General features: G+C 47.7%; 1 protein-coding gene across 9 annotated transcripts in view; it reads left to right on the top strand.

Moving 5' to 3' along the window:
- Positions 1-13,106, top strand: part of Rbm10 (RNA binding motif protein 10) — a 35,408-nt gene extending 22,302 nt beyond the window's left edge. For 3 of the 9 annotated variants that reach the window (XM_028884770.2, XM_037199387.1, XM_028884791.2), the window contains 19 exons: positions 1,531-1,604; positions 3,055-3,141; positions 5,056-5,116; positions 5,238-5,414; positions 5,774-5,934; positions 6,092-6,189; positions 6,282-6,369; positions 7,461-7,644; positions 7,753-7,892; positions 8,014-8,131; positions 8,212-8,303; positions 8,404-8,568; positions 11,349-11,498; positions 11,593-11,658; positions 11,738-11,926; positions 12,010-12,084; positions 12,376-12,482; positions 12,558-12,687; positions 12,768-13,106. In XM_028884770.2, coding sequence (XP_028740603.1) covers positions 1,531-1,604; positions 3,055-3,141; positions 5,056-5,116; positions 5,238-5,414; positions 5,774-5,934; positions 6,092-6,189; positions 6,282-6,369; positions 7,461-7,644; positions 7,753-7,892; positions 8,014-8,131; positions 8,212-8,303; positions 8,404-8,568; positions 11,349-11,498; positions 11,593-11,658; positions 11,738-11,926; positions 12,010-12,084; positions 12,376-12,482; positions 12,558-12,687; positions 12,768-12,893 — 2,288 coding nt within the window. In that variant the 3' untranslated portion in view covers positions 12,894-13,106. Of the gene's footprint in view, positions 1-1,530; positions 1,605-3,054; positions 3,142-5,055; positions 5,117-5,213; positions 5,415-5,773; positions 5,935-6,091; positions 6,190-6,281; positions 6,370-7,460; positions 7,645-7,752; positions 7,893-8,013; positions 8,132-8,211; positions 8,304-8,403; positions 8,569-11,348; positions 11,499-11,592; positions 11,659-11,737; positions 11,927-12,009; positions 12,085-12,375; positions 12,483-12,557; positions 12,688-12,767 lie in introns of all 9 variants that reach the window. The other 6 variants (XM_037199386.1, XM_037199384.1, XM_037199383.1 and 3 more) reach the window with 3 other exon arrangements.
- The last annotated feature ends 6,557 nt before the right edge of the window (positions 13,107-19,663 follow it).

Here is a 19,663-nt window from a genome sequence, read left to right as displayed (position 1 = left end):
GCAACTATTCCCCGGGGGCAAGGCCAGAGCCATGCTCTGGAAAACCTCTTCTTTGGGACTCTGAGTATCTGAGGCGGTGACCCTTACTAATACATATACTTCCTTCTCCTTCCTCTGCCCCTTGGTCTCCTCCACATCACTTTGACAGCCTCTAACCAAAAGTAGGTCTTACATGGACCCACCCATATGTCCCAAGAGGGGAGGCAAGGGATGGCTCTCATCGGAAGTATATCCTAAGGAGCAGCCAGAACTTTCTGGCCTCGCCTGTTCCTTCCCTCCCTCCCTCTTGCAGGCTGCTTGGAGCTGGCCTGAGGTTTTAGCAGGGTGGGTGGAAATGTCTCTGCAGGACCACTGCCCAGGCTCCCCAAGGCAGGCACAGTGGGGCCTCACTCTGCCTGGGCTTCTCTTTCCATCTCAGTCTCTCTCCTCCTTACACCTCCTCCCTATCTCCATCTTCCTTTGCCCACCCCCACCCCCACCCCCACCCCCGTATACTATTCCATCCTCCCATGCATCATGCATCCTGATGGCGATTCTTTTGGAGATCAAGCATGCCCTCTAGACCCACCACATTCAAAGCCTCCTTTCATCATTACCTCTGAAGGAGTTACTTTCCCAGAACTGTAAGCCCCAAGGCCCTGGCCAGGCCTGGAGTCTGTCTCAGTGACATGTAGGTCTTGCTCTGTTTTACTCCAGCTGTACCATTCACTGACAGAATCTGTGTTTCTTTCCCTAAGGAGGCATCCCAGGTATGGCCTCTCAGTGGCTTTGGACATTTCTCCTAGGCACCTGCTGATTCTTAGCTGTAACATCCTCTTGGCCAGCTCCAGCCACCATCTGCCTATTTAGGAGAATCTTGACTGTCAGTGGTTATAGTCTTCCCACTGTGGCCCTGATGTGGTTCTCTAGCGATTATCCCCCACCCCCCTGTACCTACACTAAGGTTAAGATGAGATTGTGTTCCTAACCACCCCCTGGTTTCCTATGTACTGGCCAGGAACACCCTTCTCCCCCATAATAGCCTCACAGACCAACTTAGCCTGGCTTCTCTTTTGCTCTTTTGATTAAACACCTGTTCCAGTAATCCTCCTGGCCTTGCTCTAGGCTTGCCCATGAACTATTTGCTTTGGCCTATATGGAGTCAAAGCAGCCTCCTCTTCTAGCGACATATCTCTCCATGTATCCCTTCCCTCTCAGTTCTCCATCTGTCACCCCAAGCTGGCTAGGCAAGTCTGCCTGAGCCTCCCATCTCACTGCACAGTTGGGATATATGTTTCCTATCCTGATCTGACTCTCCTATTCTTATTTTCTCCCCTTCCCTTTTCCCTCCTTCCTGCCCTTCCCAGCCATCTACGTTGACTCCTATCTTCCCTGTTCTTTCTCTCTCCGATCACTTTTTCTCTTCCTTTCTCCTCTTCCCCTTTCCCTCTCTGCCCCTGGTCCTCTCCCCTCGGGTTCTGCCCCCGGGAACGCCGTGTGTCCAAAGCTGTTGACTAACCCACTGCGTCTGTATCTGAATGCTGTCTCCAGGTCAGAGCCGGGGCTTCGCCTTCGTCGAGTTTAGTCACTTGCAGGACGCTACACGATGGATGGAAGCCAATCAGGTTGCTTTGCCGCACTTGAACCCCCCCCCAAACAAATACTACTTTATAATCGAGCGCTCCCCATCGCCTGAATCTTATGGACACAGTTCCCTGCCCTGTGGCCCTGTGTCCCATACCCCTGCCCTCTTTCTCCCCCCTCCTGACCCCCACTATTTCCTCTTCCCATCTCTCACTACCCACTGGGCTTCCCATCTGGGGCCCACTCTCAACACCGTCCCCTGACCCCATCCTACTGCTAGGCACTAGTGCTCCCTCACCTCTCCTGGCTGAGCTTTCAGAGAAAGAGCTGCCAGGGTGGGTTCCTTCCCATAGCTTCCCACACCCTGGTGGGACCCTTCTGCTCCCGAGTCAGCAGAGCCAGAACTTGGTTGTGCTCTCAGGACCACTGAAATCCTGCCACTGGGGAACATAGATGTTGGCACACAAACTAGCAAGACTTGTTTTGCTAGCTCTCTCCTGCATGTGAATTTGGCCCTCTGAGTTCCATGCAGAGGGACAGCACTGCTTTTGGTTGAAAGTTCCAGTCAAGTTTAATAGTTTTATTGACACGCTGGGCTCAATTCACTGGTCCCTCCCATTCACAGCACCCTCCCCACCCACAGGAGGCCCCACCTCTACCTTCTCAATAAGGAACTGTGCTCTGTCTGCAACGGAGGGAGCTGGCTCCCCTAGCCTGGCACTGGATCCCAACTCAACTGCGTTGGGACCTTCCAAGACTCAAGGGTCTAACCTGGCTACCCAGCCCTAGCCTATCACTGATTTAGAGCACTGGAGAGAAGTGTCAGGGGAGGAAGGGGCAGCCGTGGTGAAGTGGAGGGTCCTGGCAGAGGCAACCCTGTGGCCTGCTCTGTGGGTCGGGTCAGTAGGCTAGTGCGGTGGGCCCAGGACCCTGCCAACTTTGGGAAGGTGGCCTCATGGCAGGAAACCTCCATCTGTTAAATTGGCTTTCTTTTTCCCCTTTTCCAGCATTAGCGCTCGTGCGCTCTTTCTCTTTTTCTCTCCCCTCCTCTCTCTTCCCTGCCCATCTCCCCTTGTTCCCAGTGTAGCCCGTGTAGTGCTGGCCCTGGGTGTGGCCTGGCACTGTCAAGACCAAGCTGGGGGAGCACTCCCAACTCGGCAGTCGTTGGTCAACCAAGCACCATGTGCCTGATAGTGAGTGAGTGAGTGAGAGAGAGAGAGAGAGAGAGAGAGAGAGAGAGAGAGAGAGAGAGAGAGAATATGAATGTGTGTGTAAGCAGTAAGCAGCTGTGCCCTGAGAGCTGTGGTGCTTTCCTTCCCTCCCTCCCTCCCTCCCTCCGTTCCTTCTTCCCTCCATCAGTTCTCCAAACTCCCTTCATTCCCTGTCCCTCATCCATCCAGCTGAAGGGCTCGCTCACTCTCTTCTCCTTTGCTGAAACGGTACGTGGGGCACTGCTACCTAGGCCTCACTGTGCTATGCTTTTTCCCACAGCATTCCCTCAACATCCTGGGCCAGAAGGTATCCATGCATTACAGCGACCCCAAGCCCAAGATCAATGAGGACTGGCTATGTAATAAGGTACAGGGCTGGGTGGGCAGCTGGTGCTGGGGAGAATCTGCCCTAGCAGGAGCAGCAGCAACTCACTCTCTCGGAGCCTGTGAGAGGAAGTGTGGTCTTGGAAACAGGCTGTCTAGCCCCAGTCAGCAAGATTCTGCCCTCATCAAACACAGCCTGGCCTAAAGGCCTAGTAGACTTAAAAGAAATAATAGCATAAGTGACTAATCCGTGACAACATAAGCCTACTACAGTGTGTAGACCATGGGCTTCAGAGCCAAGTTGCGTGCAGACTGTCTCAGGTCTGTCTTGATGGTGGTCAAGGTGCTTATCCTAGCTGTACATCACTTTTCCTCATCTTTAAGAGGTGAGAGTGAGTACTAAGTTGTTGAGAGAATGAAACTGTTGATAGGGGAGCAGCATAGAAAAGGACTTCTGGCCCACATTCAACTCTTAAGTAGCTGTTGTTACCTTTGAAAAGAAGCACAGAGTGTTCTGAGGGTAACTCAACCTTAAAGGCTACCCTGACACAGCCATGTCAGTATTAAGCCTTGAAGGTCCACCCTGTAGGTTGTGTGATCACCACCATATTCCCTAGGAGGAAGCTGAGGCTCAGAAAGGTGGAACCATACTTGAGCCTTTAGCTCACAGGGCTACCTCCTGTTCCCTAAGTGGCCTTAGGTCTGCCCTGAGGCCAGCTTTGTGATTCTACAGCCTCATCTACCAGGGCTATCTGGTAGTCCCAAAATCTAATAGGAAGGCTGAGAGCTAGTGGAGCACCCTGTCTTCTCCCTGAGAAGCAGTCTGGTTAGTGGGAGAGTGGTAGCTGTCACCTTTATACAGGGGAGGTGTTCAACCTCTGGAAAGAGAGGGACAAAGTGACAGTGGATCTTCATCTTTTTTCATATTTTCTTCTTCCTCTCCTTTGGGTCCCACATGTCTTTTGGTTACCAGATCCTGTCACTTCTGTCTCAGAATAGCCACCTTCCCTTCTTTGCCATTCTCACAGTTCATGCCAGTTCCTGCACCCTCCCAACCAGTTCCCACGGAGCCCTCCTCGTTACACTAGCCTCATCCCTTTTTCTCCACCCTCACCTGTGGTGTTGCAGTTGAAAGCCAGCTCTGAGCATGCCCTCCCTTCCCTGTCTACAACTCTAAGAACATCTAGTTTTAGCATGAGGTCTTCCTTTTACTGTCAACATCTTCCCTTGCCAGCCTTGGTTTTCATCTCTGCATGTTCCCCTTCACCAGCTGTAGAAAGTCTCTTAGTCCCTCTACTAAGATCCCTTCCCATCAAAACTAAACCTCTGGGCTTCCCAGATTGAACCTTCCCGATTCTGTGTTGTCCAGCCCAGTGACCTGTGACCCCTCCACCTAATCTCTGTTCCTAACCCCTGACAGCACAGTCTAAGCAGACTGTCCTGATCACATGGTGTGCCTAACACAGGCACACTGCTTAGTACCTGACTGGAACAGGGATAAAATGTGATGGAAGCTAGACAAGGTCTTTGGTAGCTGGAATATCCAAGGGAAAAAATCAAAAGTAGTTTCATTCAACCTAGTCCTAGCAAGAAGGAATAGAAAGGATCTGGCCAAAATCTTCTAGTGGGAAACAGTGAAAGTTTCTGCTAGGTAAGCAAATCTCAGGAAGAAGAATCATGGGATACAATCCTGAGATTTGATAGTCTCAACAAGATGGAGGGGGGGAAGCAACTGCTGTAACATGTGAGAGTTGCTGATTGCTGAAATAAGAGGACTGGTGCTAGGAACCAGTTGTCAGAGAAGATTCACAGGATTGAAAATAATAATGAAAGTTCCAGAAGACTCCTGCCACCCCAACCACAAAAGCTCCCTTCCTGGGGATTATTATGTTGTTCTGTGGGCCCATATTTGGAGGATATCATGGAAAGCCCTGACCACCTGGCCTGTGCCTCACAGTGTGGTGTCCAGAACTTCAAACGGCGTGAGAAGTGCTTCAAATGTGGTGTGCCCAAATCAGGTGAGCCATATCAACTGGGAATGGCAAGAGGAATGAAGGGCCAGTGTGGGGGGGTGGGGAGTGTGACCAGCCATGGAGCTTCCACCTTTGTCACCAGCCTATCTCCCACCATCCCCGACAGAGGCAGAGCAGAAGCTGCCCCTTGGCACCCGGCTGGATCAGCAGGCACTGCCGCTGGGCGGGCGGGAACTAAGCCAGGGCCTACTCCCACTGCCGCAACCCTACCAGGCCCAGGGAGTACTGACCTCCCAAGCCCTGTCACAGGGTTCAGAGCCAAGCTCCGAGAACGCCAATGACAGTGAGTCAGTTGTTCTTTCCTCCTTCCTCTATGCCCTAGGGCATCTGGTCTGGGACCTCTGAAACCAGAGAAATGGTAATGAACAAAACTTGTCCTTATTGGGGGGAATGATTCTACCTGGTGTGGGGATAAACACATGATACAGAGAGAGCAAGGGAGGGAACTGTCCGCAAACTAATTTTGGGGATGTATGAGAGGGTTCCTAGCAGATGAGAGACAGAGCTGGCACTTGGACTGACAAACAGATTTAGGTGAGAGGAAGAGGTGAGAGGAAGCAGAAGGTACATGAGCATAGAGGCAACTTGGGTCCCTGAGCAGACTGTGAGAGGTGCATCCTAACACTGGGCCCTTTCCCACAGCCATTATTTTGCGCAACCTGAACCCACATAGCACCATGGACTCCATCCTGGGGGCCCTAGCACCCTATGCGGTGCTGTCCTCCTCCAACGTGCGTGTTATAAAGGACAAGCAGACCCAGCTGAACCGAGGCTTCGCCTTCATCCAGCTCTCCACCATCGTGGTGAGGGCGGCACAGGGGGGGGCCGGGCAGCTATGGTCCCGGCCCCCAGGGTAGGGAGGAGGGTCCTTTTACCCCACCCCCACCGCGGTACCAATCTAGAAATGGGGCAATGGAGCCGGGGGGCCTCCCCGGGCCTGACCCTTTGGTCCACCCATAGGAGGCAGCCCAGCTGCTGCAGATCCTGCAGGCCCTGCACCCTCCGCTCACCATCGATGGCAAGACCATCAACGTGGAGTTTGCCAAGGGTTCTAAGAGGTCAGAGCCCCACCTAAGCCCCCTTACAGCTTATCCCCCACCACCACCTTGGGGCTCCCCATTTCATTTCCAGTTTCTACTATCCTCCCCAGGGATATGGCCTCCAATGAAGGCAGTCGCATCAATGCTGCCTCTGTGGCCAGCACTGCCATTGCTGCTGCCCAGTGGGCAATCTCACAGGTACTTAGCCTTCTCTGCCCCATCACCCTGGCACCTGACTTTCATAACCCTTCTGTCCTCTTTCTGCAAACAGCAAAATTGGCTTGTTATCAAAATGTTATGCCCTGTTATAACAGGTGTTGTAGGCCTTCCACTTTGCTCCTGACTCTGTAGACAGTGATCTATTCCTACTCCATCCTATATCCTTCCCAGTCACCTTTAGGGCTTTTTTCTTTTTTATGGTTTTTTTTTTAAACATTATTTTTATGTGTATAAGTGTTTTGCCTGTATCTATGTATGTGCACCATGTGTGTGCCCAGTGTCTGCAGAGGTCAGAAGGTGTCTGATCACCTGGACCTAGAATTTTGAATTGGGTGCTGGGAACTGAACCTGGGTCCTTTGCAAGAGCAACAAGTGCTGTTACCTGCTGAGCCTTCTCAATTGTCCTGAAATGGCATTGTGTGTGTGTGTGTGTGTGTGTGTGTGTGTGTGTGTTGCATTGTTTATGTAAGTATGTATGCTATGAATAAAAAGGAACTTAATAAGTATCTAAAAAATTTGGGGAGGCAAGTGTAGTGGTAACAGCTGTTATCACAGCTCTTCTGAGGTGGAAGCAAGAGGATCAGATGTTGAAGGCCAGTCTTTGACTAGAAAAAGGAAAGGGAAGTGAAAAATTTGGTAGAAGAGAATAAAGACTAGGAGGATAGCAAGATATGATGAATACCTGTAATCCTAGCACTAATGTGGGCAGTGGGGGCAAAGGCAAGAGGATTGCTACATGTTCCAGGCCAGCATGGGCTACATAGTCATGGGGGGAGGGAGAAAATAGGAAAAAAGAGATTGGGGGTATCTTGCTTGGTCTGAGGCCTAACACATGTACATCATCAGTATCAGCTCAGGGCAGGGGAGCATTTGGGCATGTATTCTTTTTCTAGTCTGTTTTTTCTCTGCTGTTATCTTGTGGTCAGGACCCCTTGCTTTTTACTTACCTTAAAGACTACATGTTTTTCTGTCAAGTAGAAATGCTAGCTCCACATGTAGGACAGATGCTTGTAGCAGATCTCTTCCCTTATGTCCCCTTCTGTTCTAATGATCTCCCACCTGCCTCTCAGGCCTCCCAGGGTGGAGAGAGTGCCTGGGCTGCCCCTGAGGAGCCACCGGTCGACTACAGCTACTATCAACAGGATGAGGCCTATGGCAGCAGCCAGGGCACAGATTCCCTCTATGCCCATGGCTACCTTAAGAACACCAAGGGCCCTGGCATGACTGGGACCAAAGGGGACCCAGCTGGAGCAGGTGAGCCTCATTCTCTCTTGCAGAGCCTAATTGTGGAGCCTAGAGGCCTACTGCCTTATGTCAGAATGCTCTGACATTCATGGGCATTCTCCTTGGTTTTCCTTTCAGGTCCTGAGGCCTCCCTTGAGGCTGGGGCAGACTCTGTGTCACTGCAGGCTTTCTCCCGAGCCCAGCCTGGTGCTGCCCCTGGGCTCTATCAGCAATCAGCTGAGGGAAGCAGTGGCCAGGGCACAGCTTCCAACAGCCAGGTGAGGGTGACATTGGTACTCTGGGGAGGCTGGTGGGCTGGCAGATGCATCCTGAGTGAGCAGGGAGCAGGGGGGTATTAATAAACACTGAGTCCTGTTCCTTTGTGTGACCCATGAGCAGTCATATACCATCATGTCACCTGCTGTGCTCAAGTCTGAGCTCCAGAGCCCTACTCATCCCAGCTCTGCCTTACCACCAGCTACCAGTCCCACTGTCCCAGAGTCCTACAGCCAGTACCGTGAGTAGCCTGTGGGTAAGGGTGTGGAATTCTTCTCTAAACAGGGAGGAATTTGACAACCTTGCCTTTCCTCCCTCCAGCTGTCCCTGATGTTTCTACTTACCAATATGATGAGACATCTGGCTACTACTATGACCCCCAGACTGGTCTGTACTATGACCCCAACTCCCAGGTAGGTGACAGAGTAGCCTAGGAAAAACTGGACTGTGGTTGTGTGGCAGCTAGCCGTAGAGGGCCTCCCTCATGCCCCCTCTTCCCATTCTCTTCCTCAGTATTACTACAATGCTCAGAGCCAACAGTACCTATACTGGGATGGGGAGCGGCGGACGTACATACCTGCCTTGGAGCAGTCTGCTGATGGACATAAGGAGACAGGGGCATCATCAAAGGAGGGAAAGGAGAAGAAAGAGAAGCATAAGACGAAGACAGCCCAACAGGTGACCCTCCAGCCATCATCTGGCTGTTTGGAGTCTATGTTCTGTCACCCCTTGCCCTCTCCTGCTATGGAAAAGTAGGGTAGTGGGTGTGCATGGACAGTGGTAGTAACTGCTTCAGACAGTTGAGCCAGATCAATTTTTTGGGGTACCGTAGCTGGACCACCTACCACCATGAAGTGACTTGTGCCATCTGAGTGAGCTCTGGCAGCTTTTCTCCATCCCACGAAGGGAACCTTCATGTTGCTAGTAGATGTCTATTGATCCCAGATAAATTCTCATAGGCCCATAAGAAGTTGATTAGGAAAAGAACTACTGCAGGGTTTTCTTTTACTTTTTTTTAAATCCATATATGCTGTTTATTGTTTATAATTTTATTTTCCACTATAAATGATTAAGAGGCAAAATGTAAATTTTATACACACACACACATATAATGCAATGATTGTTACAGTCAAGAAAAAGAAAATATCCATTTCCCCCCCCTTTTTTTCCTTTTTTTTTTTTTTTTTTGGCTTTTCGAGACAGGGTTTCTCTGTGTAGCTTTGCGCCTTTCCTGGGACTCACTTGGTAGCCCAGGCTGGCCTCCAACTCACAGAGATCCACCTGCCTCTGCCTTCTGAGTGCTGGGATTAAAGGCATGCACCACCACCGCCGCCCGGCAAAGATCCCCCTCTTCCCTCCTCCCGCCCCCCAGCCTCCCCCTCCCAACCCACTCCTCACTCCCACCCGCAAGAAGGCAAGGCCTCCCATGGGGAGGCACATCCAGGAGAGGCAATTCCAAGCCCTTCCCCTGCCTCAAGGCTGCACAAGGTGTCCCATCATAAGTAGTGGGCTCCAAAAAGCTCACTCAAGTAGAGAGCAGTTAGAGGGAACCTCAGTGTCTCTGTGGAGAGAAGGTATGACATTGAAGCACAGCACTTAGAAGCAAGCAATAAATCCTCAGCAACCTGACGAATTATGAAAATGGTTCATGTCCTGGGAAAAACACAAAACATTAAATATGACACCATGTCACATGTCTTAGGTTTCTGTTGCTATGATAAACACTGACCAAAAGCAATATGGGCATAAGAGGGTTTTTCATCATGAAAGGAAGTCAAGGAAAGTACCTGGAAACAGAAACTGATGCAGAGACCATCAAGGAGTGCTGTTTACTGGCTTGCTGTCCATGGCTTGCTCAGTCTGCTTTCTTATACAACTCAGGACCACCTGCCTAGGGAGTGATGCTGCCCATAGTGAGCTGGGTCCTACCATGTTGGTCAGTAATTAAGAAAATGCAGCCAGGCGGTGGTGGCGCACGCCTTTAATCCCAGCACTTGGGAGGCAGAGACAGGTGGATCTTTGTGAGTTTGAGGCCAGCCTGGGCTACAGAGTAAGTTCCAGGAAAGGTGCAAAGCTACACAGAGAAACCCTGTCTCGAAAAACCAAAAAAAAAAAAAAAAAAGAGAGAGAGAGAGAGAGAGAGAGAGAGAGAGAGAAAGAAAGAAAGAAAGAGCCGGGTGGTGGTGCACGCCTTTAATCCCAGCACTCGGGAGACAGAGGCAGGTGGATCTCTGTGAGTTCGAGGCCGAGGCCAGCCTGGTCTCCAAAGCGAGTTCCAGGAAAGGCGCAAAGCTACACAGAGAAACCCTGTCTCGAAAAACCAAAAAAAAAGAAAAAAGAAAGAGAAAAAAGAAAATGCCCTACAAACTTACCAACAGGCCAATCTGTTGGAAGCAATTTCTTAATTGAGAGTCCCTCTTTCCAGCTATGTCTAGGTTTGTATCATGTTGACAAAAACCAACCAGGGCATCACACATAAATTAAAATTATATACAAGGCTGTGTGGCTTAGTGGAAAGAGTGCTTGTCTAGTATGTTGCAAGGCCCAGTACCCACCCTCATAGTACACAAGTATGTAGCTCTCTGCATTTAGAAAGTAAAAATGAAAGAACAAATAGTAATATAAGTGCCAATCAGAAATTGGGGTTGCAGCCAGGCAGAAGTGGCCTTTAATCCCAGCACTTGGGAAGCAGAGGCAGATGGATCTCCAAGGCCTGCCTGATCTACAGAGTGAGTTCCAGGCCAGCCAGGGCTACTCAGAGAAATAAATCTGCCCCCCAAAAAAGAAAGAAAAAGTTGGGGTTATAACCAGAGAGAAGGGCTTAAAAAGGATCCCTGGCCAATACAGAAAGTAGGTTCTTCTTATACCAGCAATACTGCTTCCCTGCCCTTCTGACCTGCTTGCTCTGCCTTCCTTGCCCACTCTACTTCTGCTGCTGCCTTTGCAGACCATATGGAACAGTTGGGAGACAGGAAAATGTTTGGAAATGGGGCCAGTAGAGGGGAGGGTTCCTAGGCATGAGTTTGAGTTGTTTGTTTGTTTAGGTTTTTCAAGACAGGGTTTTCTCCGTGTAGTTTTGGTGCCTTTCCTGGAACTTACTTTGGAGACCAGGCTGGCCTTGAACTCACTGAGATCCGCCTGGCTCTACCTCCCGAGGGCTGGGATTAAAGGCGTGTGCCACCACCGCCTGGCCTTGAGTTTGTTTTTAATAAGATGGTTTGGAGGAGGTAGAGTTATTTGGGTATGTTTATGGTTTGTAAAGGAATGTTCTACAAGGATGAGGCCCAAGAGCTATAGTCCAGAAGCCAAGGATACACAGCCTTTTACAGTGGTTCAGATAAGAAAGGTACCAGATTTGAGGCTACAGGGCTGCTATTGCAAGGGTCATGGGTGAGAGAATAGAGCTCCAAGTTTGAGGAATTCTGGCAGCTTTAACCTCTACCCACTCCACCCCCCAGATTGCCAAGGACATGGAGCGGTGGGCCCGTAGTCTCAACAAGCAAAAAGAAAACTTCAAAAACAGCTTCCAGCCTATTAGTGCCCTACGAGATGATGAAAGGCGGGAATCGGCCACTGCAGATGCAGGCTATGCCATCCTTGAGAAGAAGGTGTGTTGTAACTGTCCATCTGCACCCCACCTACAATCTCATCACTCCTTAGGGTCCTCTGTGGAGCCCTGAATTTCTGTGTCCTCTATCTCAGGGAGCACTAGCTGAAAGACAGCACACCAGCATGGATCTCCCAAAGTTGGCCAGTGATGACCGCCCAGTGAGTTGTCAGAGCAAAAAGGGGCAGGGGTCTCTGATCTCAGCAGAGCTGACTGACTGTCCACCCTCAACTTCTACAGAGTCCACCTCGAGGTCTAGTTGCAGCCTACAGTGGGGAGAGTGACAGTGAGGAGGAGCAGGAGCGAGGAGGTCCTGAGCGGGAAGAAAAGCTCACAGACTGGCAGAAGCTAGCCTGTCTGCTCTGCCGCCGCCAGTTTCCCAGCAAGGAGGCACTCATCCGGCACCAGCAGCTCTCTGGGCTCCACAAGGTAATTGAGCAGAGAGTTGGCAGGTTATCCTGTGTCTAGCCCATTCCAGCCCAATTGCTTTACTCTCCTGTCCCCCTTTACAGCAAAACCTTGAGATTCATCGGCGAGCCCACTTGTCAGAAAACGAATTGGAAGCACTAGAAAAGAATGACATGGAGGTAAGGTGTGACCCACTCCTTGGCTCCATTCCATCTGCCCCTTCCAAGTCCCTGTCACTCCAGGCAGTGGGACTTAAAGTTCCTTAGCCAGGTACATACAGCTTGGCAGCCATGTGTTATCCTATTGCTCTGAGACTTCTTCCCAATTCCCATTCCATCATGTCCTGACCTTCAGGACCTAAGACCAGGCCAGACAGAGAGACCTATATGCCTACCCCGCAACCCCATCCATGCCTATGTTTACTGAAAATGACAGCCAATTCCAACATCCTCACATGCACTAATTTGTAGCAAATGAAGTACCGAGACCGTGCAGCTGAACGCAGGGAGAAGTATGGTATCCCGGAGCCACCAGAGCCCAAAAGGAGGAAATACGGTGGCATATCTACAGCTTCTGTGTGAGTGCAGGGCCAGGTACCAGGTGAGGGACTCTGGGCTGGCACAACACTCACACTGTACACTGTCACCTGCAGTGACTTTGAACAGCCCACTCGGGATGGATTAGGCAGTGACAACATTGGCAGTCGCATGCTCCAGGCCATGGGCTGGAAAGAAGGAAGTGGTCTGGGTCGGAAGAAACAGGGCATTGTGACACCCATTGAGGTGAGTCTATGACCCATTCTTGTTCCCGACACTTACAGTGTACCTCTACCAGCCTGACAAAACCTGCCTCTCTTACACAGGCCCAAACACGGGTTCGAGGTTCTGGCCTGGGTGCCCGGGGCAGTTCTTATGGGGTCACCTCAACAGAATCCTACAAGGAGACACTGCACAAGACAATGGTGACCCGCTTCAATGAGGCCCAGTGAACAACTTTGAAAGCAGTTTCTACAGGCATGGGGTGTGTCCATCCAGGGACAGAGAAGATGAGGTGTGAAGTGGTCTGAGGGAGGCTCTTCTGTCTACCAGCCTGCTCCCCAGCCAGAGAAGCTCTCACCAAATTAGACTTGGAGTTGGTGACTTTTGCTGGGAAATTGGGCTCAAATCATGTTCCTTTTGTAATAAAATCTAAAAAGCCTGCATCTTCCATCTCTACTTTCTCATGCCCTAGCATGGTTTGTAATTACACAGGCACAGAATGCATAAATAACTGTTAGACTAAGCTGGATGGCAATAGTGACTGTAAATACATGGGGTTCTAGCCAGCACTCCAGCTGGTAAGATTCTGGTCATGACCCAGCCCTTGTCAGAAACTGAAGTTTGTGGTTTAGAACCTGCACTGGGAATCCCCAGTCCCCTGTCCTCACTTAGCCCTCACCTGCTCTTAGCCTATAGTCCCTAGACTAAACTGATTTGCCATTCCTGGGCTGGGGACAATGTTCTCAGGCATCTATATGTAGAACCCAACAGATGCTTAAACCCTGGTTGTCCCTATACCCTCAACATGTTGATGACCCCAAAGGAATACAGGAAGTTTGGCCTGTAAGTCCTCAGCCCAAGGATGTCTTCATGAGCACCAGTCAAGTTCACCCTTGTTCCCTTCATCCATATTTGTAAACACGGTACCTCACTCCATGCTCTACAGCCATGACTCCCAGGTTATGCATATGTTATTGGCAGAGGTTCTCCATGTAGTGGAGCATAAAATTGGAATTGCCTTCTAAACCCCAGTCAGCTGAGCTGCAAAATGAGACTAGGAATACAAGCCTAACTTGACACGTGTGTTTCTTTCCTACCCTAGAGCACCATTACCAGAATCCCCAGGGAACCCACAGACCTCGGCAACTGTAGGGTAAAATGGTATGGCTAACTGACTTCATGTGAAGTTAAACATGCACTTGCCCTGTGACCTAGCAATTCCACACCCAAGTATCTAGCCAACATAAATGAAAAGGCTTGTATGCATATTTGTGCCAGCTGTATTTGTAATAGCCCCAAACTGGGAATAGTCCAAAAGTCTAACAAAACAAATAAGTTTGATGTATTTGTAGAATGAGATACAACAAAAGGGAAGAAAATGCTAATAGAAGTATCAACAAATGAACCTCACAGACACCACTAGGTGAAAAGTCAGACACAAAGGTACATATGGGAAGATTCCTTTAATATGGAACTTGGAAATCAAAGCAATAGGGTGATAGTAGTTGGTAGAACAGAGATGAGGCAAGGATGGCATTTGTCATACGTAGATTATACAGGAAGTAAGGAAAAGACCACCAAAACAGAAGGAAGAAGGTAGAAATACAGTGCCACTTATCTGCAGGAAATAGGTTCATGGATAGCTATTGCTCTCTACCGTATCTTTACCACCACCTGAGCCAAAACACCAGGATTCCTACCTGAAGTTTGTTTTCAGACAAATCTCAAAACCAGGCTAGCTTCAAACTGGATATGTAAACAAGGCTGGGTTTGAACTGATCCTCCTCCTACTACCTCCTAAATGCTGAGATTATAGACATGTGGCACCAGTTCAAGTTCCTTATACAAAAATGGTAGAATATTTGTATAGAACCTGTATACACTTAGAATCATCTATGTATGATTTTTAGTATTTGGTACAATATATATTTTCTAAGTTCTTAAACAGTATTAATTAGGAAGTAAAAGTCTTATGTGTAGAAAAAAAAAGTCAGATGTAATTATTTCTCCCCTAATTTTTTTATTTATTTACTGGTGCTGGGAACAACCCAGGGCCTTCCTTGATACTCTCAGCCATCCCCTGAATATTTTCTGTCATGGTTGAATCTGTGTATGAACTCATGAATATGGAGCACTAAATGCAGTGAGCCTCCATGAAGGTGCTAGGAACCAAGTTTGGTTCTCTTTCAGAGCAGCCAGTGCTCTTAACTACAGAGCCATCTCTTTAGCCCCCTAAATGTACTTAATACTGAGGAAAAATAGTAACTTTACAATAGAGAGACCTGGCAGGTACCACCTTTATGGTGTATTAGAATTCTGTTCCCAAAAAGACTGGATGAGAAAGACACAGCATCACCTGGTTGAGTCCCCTATCCAAGTCAGAGCCTAACCTGTGTCAGGTGACATTAGACAAACCCAAACAGGTGAGCTACAAAAAGGCGTGTAATCTTCAAAAGCATCAAGGTCAGGAACACCAAGGGAAGACTGAAGGAAACATGCCACCTGAGCATTCTAGCACCACCTCCATAGTGAGATCTACCATGTCTGCCCCATGTAAAATTCTCAACCCTCCCCTGCCATGTTCCGTGTATGCTCTCGTGCTACTTTCTATAATACGTCCTGTCATGGGAAATCTTATTTTTCCATATTTATTGCCTATATATTTCTTGTTCTATTACTTGTTGCCTGAATTGGAACAAAAGCCATGATGGAAGGGACTTTTGTCTATCTTGCTTCTTACTATGTCACCACTGCCTAGAACAGAGTTTGACACATATCACACCTGGAGGCAGGAGCAAATGCACACACCACAACTTTCTGAATCTCTCTCATTCTCAGGAATCTGTTGTTTTGTGTATATAGTGTTTGAGATTGAACCCAGGGCCTCATACATGGTGTGCAAGTGTTCTTACCACAGAGAGACACTGCTACCCTTAGGACTACATTTTGAACAAAGCTTTTAGTCAAACATGGTGGCATAGGCCTATAGCTCCAGCTACTTGGGCAGGGGATGGAAAGTTGGAATGAAGCAAAGGATTACTTGAGCCCAAAAGTATGAGGCTAGCCTGAGCAACATAGGAAGACAACGACTACCTTGGGAGGAGAGAGAGGGAAAGAGAGGAGATTCTTAGGGCTCCAGACAAAAAAATTTCAGTGAGGCTATGAAGGAACACACACACATTTCTGGAGGAGGTCAAAATGGTACAATACTCGTACCTCCCACCCCTCTTTTCCATACTTTCCCAGTTCCACAATTTTTCTTGAGTTGTCCCTTCTAACTGCAATATCCTTCCCTCTTGCTTTTTCCAAGTCCAAATCCTGCTTCAATTACTGTATATACAGTACATCTGTATATGCAACATACACTATGTCCTTAATGTATCCCACTGGTAAAAGTAAAGACAATTAAAAACATACTCACATGCTTAGTTTCAGTTGCCACATGTTCTGGTCTTCAAATTCACATCTCCAGTGTAGCCTTCACTCTGAATTTCATACTTAGTCTTCAACTTTTCTCGTTTTTCTTTTTTTTACAAGTATTTTTTTTAAGTAGATTTTTTCTTAGGTGGCCGTGTATCTCTGTGTAACAGTTCTGGTTCTCTTAGAACTCGACTTGTAAAAGACCAGGCTGGCCTCAAACTCACAGAGATCTGCCTGCCTCTGCCTCCTAAGTGCTGGGATTAAAGGTATGTACCATTACTTCCTGGCTTTTCTATATTTTTGAAACTGCATCTCATGTAACCCAGGATAGCCTAGAACTCTGTCACTGAGGATGGCCTTGAATTCCTGATCCTCCTGTCTCTACCTCCCAAGAAATTGTATGCATTCACCTGGCTGGTTTTGAGTCTCACAGTAGCTCAGACTGGTACTCAATGGTGTAGCTGGCCTCAATCTCCCCAGCAATTCTCCCATCGTAGCCTCCAGAGCCTTGGTAATACATCTGTGAACCACCTGATCTCAACTCTTCTCTAGAGGAACATCTCTCCTTGGGTGTCTTAACAGGCTTCTTAAATGTAATATGGGCAAAATCAAACTCTTCCTCTTGCCCCATGCCTGCTTCTAGTAGATTATTTCCTGTGCCTGTCTGTGGATGACAATTCCATCTTTCCAGCTACACAGGCTGGAAACTTGGTGAGTCAGCAATGGTGTTATTTTTTTCATACCTCAAATATGATTGATCTCTCAGTAAATCTAGCGTGTTTAAGTTTGAAATCAGTCCAGAATAGGACCCCTCCTCTCTGCTTCTACTTTACTTACTGTGGCTGTTCTTTTGGCATTCTTGGATTCTTGACAGTTAACTTCCAGTGGTTTTCATTCCCTGCTTCCCACTGAATGTTCTTTCCACACACTCAGACTATTTTTTCATTTGGACTGGGGTATGACTTGGTTGAGTGCTTACCTAGCATGTGTAAGGCCCTGGGTTCCCTCCCCAACACTGCAATAAAATAAAATAAAATAAAATGTTTTAATTATGTGATTCCTATGCTTAAAATCCTGTTACAACTGGATATGGTGTCTTATGCCTATAATCCCAGCATTTGGGGGGCTAGGAAGATTACTGAAAATTCTAGGCAGCCCCTGTTATCTAAATGTGTTCCCAAGATGCTGTCCCAAAAAACAAAATCCTAGCTGGACATGGTGGCACACGCCTTTAATCCCAGCACTAAGGAGGCAGAGGTAGGTGGATCTCTGTGAGTTCAAAGCCAGCCTGGTCTATAAATTGAGTTCCAGGACAGCCAGGGCAGTTACACAGAGAAACCTTGTCTTGAAAAAACAAACAAAAAAGAAAATCGTTACAGCTCATAGACTGTATGTGTGTGTGGTGCATGTATATGTGCGAGTGTGCAGACCTGTATGTGCGTATGGAGGCCGATATCATCTGTCACTCTCCACCTTATTTTTAAACATTATTATTATTATTATTATTATTATTATTATATTATTATTATTATTATTGGTGTGTGTCATATGTGAAGTCAGCAGACAATTTTGTAGAATTGGTTCTCTCCTTTTCAACGTTACATTGATTCCAAGCATCAAACTCAGTTTGTCAGCTTTTCACAGCAAGCACCTTTACCTGCTGAGCCATCTCACCTGCCCCACCTTATTATTTTAATTTTTTTCAAAGAATTTCATGCGTGAGTACTGAGTTACTTCATTCCCACCCCTGTCCCCCCTCCAACTCCTCCCATAACACCCATATATATTCTGAGTTCATTTAGTGTTACTTGTAAGGCTGATCACTTGAGATTGGATAACCTGTCAAGGGGCATGTCTCAGAAGAAAACTGATTCTCCTTTTAGCAGTCACTGATTGTCTGTAGCTCTTCATCAAGGGGTGGAGACTTGTGAACAACCCCCCCCCCCCCGCCGCCGCCCATTCACATTTCCATCTCAACTGGTATTGTCGTTATGCAGGTCTTGTTTAGGCAACCACATTGGAATTTCATGGATGCAGCTTCCCCATCATGTCTAGAAGATACTATCTAGTATCATGTGTCCTGGTCTTTCAATCTTTCCACCCCCTTTCCCTGAGTTTCCCTTAGGTGTAGGGGTTGTGTTATAGATGTACCAATTGGAGCTTGACATCCAATAGTCACTTATTCTCTGAATTTTGACCTGTTGTGGATCTCTGTAATAGTCTCTGTCTGGGGCTGGAGAGATGGCTCGGAGGTTAAGAGCCCTGACTGCTCTTCCAGAGGTCCTGAGTCCAATTCCCAGCAACCACATGGTGGCTCACAACCATCTGTAATGTGATCTGGTGCCTTCTTTTGGCATGCAGACAGAACACTGTATACATAATAAAGAAATAAATTTTAAAAAAGTCTCTGTTGCAAAAATAAAGCTTTGGTGAGGCATGATAGCTACACTTACCTGAATATAAGGATAAGTGTGTAGAAACTATAGTGGTAGTAGTAGTTTCTCTTCTAAAGCCTATGACCTGTCCAGCCACAGGTAGTTGGCTAGGTTTATAGTACCAGGCACAAATTCCCTCCCAATGAGTGGGCCTTAAGCCCAATTAGACAGCTATTAGTTTAGTTATTCCCAAGATAAAAGTGCCATTATTTGTACCACTGTGGTTATCTTGCCAGGTTGGTCATTCTGGTTCATAGGCTTTTCAGCTGGGTAGGACTATTCATTATTTTCTTCCTTATTAGCTTGCATAGCACCTTCAGATACTGTGAAAGCTAGTCCTTAGGGAGAAAAGTTCTAGGTCAGTGTTTCTCAACTTATAGGTTGTAACAACTCTGGGGGTCAAATGACCCTTTCACAGGGGTCTCATATCAGATATCCTGCCTATCAGATACTTACATTATTAATAACAGTAGCAAAATTAGTTATGAAGTAACAATGAAAATAATTTTATGGTTGGGGGTCACCACAATATAAGAAACTGTATTAAAGGGTTGCAGCATTAGGAAGGTTGAGAACCACTGGTCTAGCTCAATTTCAGCTCAGTTCCTCCAAGTCCTGTGTCCAAAGTGTGTGGTATCTTTAAGCAATAGTGTCTTACTTTCAATTTCGCAAAGGGCAATGACAATAGCCTACATTTTGGGGATTCTCTTGGACCCTCACCTCCATGAAAAACTGAAGGGAGGTTTCCCTTGCCTGGCACTTGGAGGGTGGGGGTTGTTAGTCTATGGCTCTTGGGGAAGGGTGGGCATCATCCCTCCTTGTGACCTACCTCCATTATAATATGTAAAGGTACGTATGTATATGTATATATCACACACACACATATATAAAGTAAGCCTTTAAAGTAGTATGTTTCCCTATGGCTTTTTCAAACACCTTTAGTATTATTTATCTTCCCATTCCTTCCCACATGCACCTTACTTTTTAGAAGAACTGCTTCTTATTAAACCCGCAACTCATCTATTAGCTAGGCTGTCTGGCCAGTGAGCTTCAAGGTTACTAACTCCCAATACTGTAATTACAGGTCTAAGCCACCATGCCGAGTTTTTTATACGTGTGCTCAAGTCCTGACCAAACTCAGGCCC

Source organism: Peromyscus leucopus, chromosome X, assembly GCF_004664715.2.
Source record: "Peromyscus leucopus breed LL Stock chromosome X, UCI_PerLeu_2.1, whole genome shotgun sequence".
Taxonomy (NCBI): Eukaryota; Metazoa; Chordata; class Mammalia; order Rodentia; family Cricetidae; genus Peromyscus; species Peromyscus leucopus.
The sequence above is the reverse complement of the archived record's forward strand: the minus strand, read 5'-3'. Positions and strand labels throughout refer to the sequence as shown.